The 2,425-nt window shown below is 30.1% G+C and overlaps 1 protein-coding gene across 1 annotated transcript; it reads right to left on the bottom strand.

The window, feature by feature from the left end:
• Positions 1-228: 228 nt before the first annotated feature.
• LOC136201009 (defensin-like protein 1) lies at positions 229-686 on the bottom strand. Its single transcript, XM_065991537.1, has 2 exons — positions 565-686; positions 229-482 (listed from the first exon to the last, which is right to left on the bottom strand). Exons 1-2 carry the CDS (start codon positions 614-616, stop codon positions 313-315), a joined length of 222 nt encoding a protein of 73 aa, XP_065847609.1. The 5' UTR covers positions 617-686; the 3' UTR covers positions 229-312.
• Positions 687-2,425: the final 1,739 nt, after the last annotated feature.

The raw sequence follows: 2,425 nt of genomic DNA, 5'->3' as shown, positions 1-2,425 counted from the left end.
ATGAAAGATCAGGAGCTCAATGTGTCTAAATAAAAGATTAAGAACTTAATGCACCAAACAATGAAAGATGAGATGCTTTTTGCCTTAAGAATATAATTACATTACAATCCAATAATTTACTATTAAATTAGAGATGATTATCTTCTTCTTCTTTTTTCGCATTATAAAGTGTTGATGAAATGATAAAGATGGTGCAAAAATAGAATGACTGCATTTGATGAAATGAAATTATAAGAAAATTGTTTATTATTTAGTTAACTGCATATACAAGTAGAGTAAATATATGCAGCAGAGCATAACAGAAGGGTGGAATTAACAATTCCTGGTGCAAAAGCATCTGCGGCGGAAACCACGGCATTTACCGGCAGTGAAGCCCTCGTTGCGGCAGACAACAGCACAGTTGTGATCATTCAAACATGTTCCTTTAAACGTGTGACTCTTTGATTCACATACCCTTCCTTCGCTTGGCATCACCATCACTTCTGCATCAGCATTATTACTTTCATAAATTGTATATTAAAATGTAATTTAAAGATAATTACAAGGAGAAGAAGAGAAATTTACCAGAACCCAACACTAAAATCAGAATTAAGAAAAACCCAACTGATATCTTCATTTACTTTCTCTTGTTATTATCACTTCATGTGAGTGTGAGTGTGATATATATAGAAGAAAACATGGACAGGTAATATACATGCACTCGTGCACTTGTCTCTCATGCACCATTTCAATTCAATACGTGGTGACACTCTTAAGAGGAGATGCATCTTTTAACAGCTTTAATGTTAGCCAAATTACACTATTCATAAAGTTTGATATTATGCCAATCCAAACTCGACACGTAGTATTCACGAAACTCGAAAAGAGAATATGAGATCGATGTCACTATAACAAAATTGATCAATGTGATTCTGTATTGGAGACCTTGGCTTGAGAAGTTTCAAAAGATCCAATAAAAGATCCAACTGTTACAACAATCAAGCGCTTGATCCTATAAATCATGTGTCTATTGGGCTTAAAGGCAGAGGCGTCTCCAGCAGTTTGGAGGCCCGAGACAATTATTGTACTCCATTTGCCACTTATCAAAAATTATGCCATGCGAATTTTTTTAATAAATTAGTTACTTTTCATTCAAATTGGGTTAAATATAATTTATGAGAATATTTCAGAAAGGAAAATGTTACAAAATAATAATATAGGGGAAAATGATAATATTTTGGATTAAGGTGCAAAAATACTTCTAACGTTTTGGGTTAGGAGCAATTTTACTCATAACGTCTAAAATTGTGCAATTTTACGCCTAACGTTGGAAGTCATAAGCAAATTTACCCCTAACATTGATAAATTGAGTCAATTTCATTATTATAAAACACAGATATTTTTGTTCCTTATTCTGCACCAATTACATAACAATTCGTTCTAAAAAAATGATTTCATGTTTTTTATAATTTAATAATAGAATTGGAGATTAATATTTATAAATTTGGTGATTTTTCTGATTTTTTTATCTAATTCGTAAAAAAAAAACAGTATATTTTTTTTACTATTATTTTTTCACATCCCAACACATGTTTATGATTTGTTACTGATAGAATTACGCACATGTGAAGTGTAAATGAGAAGATTCATGACCGAGAATACATTTTGATGAATTGTTTATCAAATTGACCCAATTTATCAACGTTAGGATTGAAATTGCTATTGGTTTCCAACGTTAAAAGTAAAATTGCTCATGACCCAAAACGTTATGAGTATTTTTACACATTAATCATATTGGATACTATAAGGGATAAATATGACTTTATTCCTTAAACAACTTTTTGAAATGTATTGCTTAAAGATTTAATTGATTTTGTTTTTAAACATTCAGTTGATTATATTTTAAAAATTTCGCTCTTCAAACTAAAAGATTTCAAAGTAAATTAGGACTTTAAACTATTAAAATCATCAATTAGGTCATTGAATAAAGTAAAAATCATCCATTAAATTCTCATCCTAAGCAAAAATAATCAATTGGGGCCTAATCGAAAATTATTCGGTTAAACAGTTTCAGATCCTCTTCCTCAAATCCATTTTGAATCAACACAAAGACCATTACAATTCATATTAAATAGTCACAATTTATAAATTTATGATAAGATAGAGACTCAATTGATAAATTTTGCTTAGTTTAGAGACATTATTATAATTTTAATAGTTTAAGATTTTAATTGATTTTAAAACTTTAGTTTGAAGATCAAAATGGTGTTATGCTATTAATTTTTAAAGATATGGTTAATAAAAGAAAATCTATATAACTAAACGAAACGAAATGGTTTGCACCTCTATGGGTGGAATTGTTGGCCACGGAAATTCTTTCCATTCCCAAAGGCGAGGATCGAACCCTGGACCTTTGATTAAGGGAGGAGGAGCCTTTACCACTTAA

The sequence above is a fragment of the Euphorbia lathyris genome, chromosome 7 (assembly GCF_963576675.1).
Source record: "Euphorbia lathyris chromosome 7, ddEupLath1.1, whole genome shotgun sequence".
Lineage (NCBI taxonomy): Eukaryota > Viridiplantae > Streptophyta > Magnoliopsida > Malpighiales > Euphorbiaceae > Euphorbia > Euphorbia lathyris.
Note: the sequence above shows the minus strand (reverse complement) of the source record. Positions and strands in the feature narration are given on the sequence as shown.